Source organism: Eutrema salsugineum, unplaced genomic scaffold (genome assembly GCF_000478725.1).
Source record: "Eutrema salsugineum unplaced genomic scaffold, Eutsalg1_0 scaffold_7, whole genome shotgun sequence".
Classification (NCBI taxonomy): Eukaryota; Viridiplantae; Streptophyta; class Magnoliopsida; order Brassicales; family Brassicaceae; genus Eutrema; species Eutrema salsugineum.
This window is the reverse complement of record NW_006256486.1, coordinates 7,340,029-7,342,335: the sequence shown is the minus strand read 5'-3', so window position 1 is coordinate 7,342,335 and position 2,307 is coordinate 7,340,029. Positions and strand designations below refer to the sequence as shown.

Here is a 2,307-nt window from a genome sequence, read left to right as displayed (position 1 = left end):
CACTCAAAGTATATTATATACTTGTACACTCAATGTAAACATTTCTGCAGTCTGTCAGCATCTTTGTAACAAAATCTTATCATGAAATGACAAAAACATGGTAAAACCGTGCAACCAAGTCGCTCGTGGCTGTGACACAAAGACATCATTTTTACACAAAATACTTCTCGATAAACTGTGAAAACTTCATCAAATACAAGTCTCTAAGAAAATGTGGAAACTCCACCTCCTTTTCATCCACCGCAAAGTACAACGAAACCTAGCTTATACTTGGCTTCTGCACCTCTTTTTCCAGTTCCTGAATCCTGTCTACTGTCTTGCTCTTACTTCTTCTTGACGTTAACTTTCACAAACTTCAACTTAAACCAATCCAAGGTAAACCCTATATCTTACGGATCAAGAAGCGTGTTTTCTGCTTCATCTAAACTTCATTTGTGTGAGGCGACCATCACAAATTAGGTCATGTAAGTACGCTGTTTTGAGCAGTTGTTTCTTTGGACCTGTGAAAAAAGGAACATGAAACCCATTGATGTCTACTGTCTCATCATCACTATCTCCAATCATCTTCATACTCATCATCAACATGAACTAAATTAATGTGACTTTCTCAAGAAAGAATAGAGATACAAAACATATTCGTACAAATTATCTTTTCATCTTCTTAAACTTGAAAGGGCTCTCATCATCATCGTCATCGTACAAGGAGAGAGGAGCTCTAGCTGCCAGCAACTCGGCCTTCACCTTTTTCATTTGAGCTTCCAGGTCTGAGCACTTCTCCTTCAATGCCTCTTCTTTCTCCTTCTTTTCCTTTACTTTATCAAGTTTCTTCTCCAACCAATCCAACTTAAACCCCGCCTCTTTCAAGTACGCTAGAGCAGCATATTGCTCTGCTATATCATCCTTGGAGACTTCCTGAGGCGATTGACACATTGTACGGGTTAAGCCTAGGAGGAGATTCATGTACGCCGTCTTCATAAATGGATTCTTTGGACGTAATTTTGATGCAATATCTTGGTGTCTTTCAAACAAACGGTTTACAGATTCTACCTGCAAGTGGAAAATGGATATATCACGTAAAACCATAGCGTAATAGACCCACCAAAAATATATTGATAGACCCACAAACCATATCTTGAGGCTTGTAAATTGTAACTACATCAAGAAAATGAGCTTCTCATAATTTCTGACCTGTGAAGGAAAAACTTGAAACCCCTTGACATCTATGGTTTCTATTACTGGTGAAGATTCCTCTGATACATCTAATTTACCTACAACTTCAAGAACATAAACTTTGACAACAATTATGAGTTCATCATTCACCAGAAATCCTTTTCTGGCCTTAAGTTCGGTAAGGGCAATCATTTCTGTAAACCCCCAGTCAGGACTCTTCCTATCAAACCAGGGTTGAGTTTCTGCAAAACCACGAAACATCTCTCATCTCATGATACAAGATATACAACGACACAAGCCTTGCACAACATATAAACCAAAAACTCGCAGCAGACCAAGACATAAATATTAAACTTCTCGGCCTTACTAAAAGAATAGAATCGTCAAGAATCAAATCACCTCCAAGTTGGGACAGTTTATCCGAAAACTGATTTACTATAGTAAAGGAAGCTTTAACGTGTCTTCTCCACCCAATAGGCAAAATATTATAATCAGCAACGACTAGATACAGAGAGAAATGATTAGCCTTATCATTTCCCTTGGGAAAGGCAAGAAGACGCCTGCAAGTACAAAAAAAGAAAGACAAAAGTAAACTATCAGCAAAACGAAGGAGATTATCATGTAAAAACCTAAACTGAAAGAAAAAAAACATTAGTAAACAACTTCTCTTCTTCTTACCATTTGCAGCCACCAACCACGAATTGATCAGAATAAATCTTCTCAGATTGCAAAGAGGAGAAATTCTTAATCACCCAAGTGAACTTCTTATCAGGTTGATTCCCCATTGATCTTGATGATGGCTCCTAAAAAACCAAATTTTGTAACTCAAACAATCAAACAAAACCACACTAAATATTTGAGACTACACTATGGAACAGCATTGTAAACAGTTTTTTCTTCCACAAGTGACCACCACATTTGACAAAATGAACAGAGTCAAAGGTAATGGAAGAGTAGAATCACATACCCCTAGTTCTGAGTCGCTTCGAGAGAGAGACACGGACACAGCTTTAAAGGCCGAGTTTGATTACCTCTCTGAGTCACTTCGAAAGTAATGAAAGAGTAGAAGTTCTCAAAGATGTGCAGAGACATAACTTTAAAGGCGTCCAAGTTTGATTACCAAGACCAGAGGAATGC

General features: G+C 38.0%; 1 protein-coding gene across 1 annotated transcript; it reads right to left on the bottom strand.

The window, feature by feature from the left end:
- Positions 1-645: 645 nt before the first annotated feature.
- On the bottom strand, positions 646-1,955 carry LOC18010628 (MATH domain and coiled-coil domain-containing protein At2g05410). The gene is made up of 4 exons (XM_024150753.1): positions 1,849-1,955; positions 1,570-1,730; positions 1,189-1,412; positions 646-1,047 (listed from the first exon to the last, which is right to left on the bottom strand). The coding sequence occupies exons 1-4, from the start codon at positions 1,953-1,955 to the stop codon at positions 646-648; spliced, it is 894 nt and encodes a 297-aa protein (XP_024006521.1).
- Between the last annotated feature and the right edge of the window lie 352 nt (positions 1,956-2,307).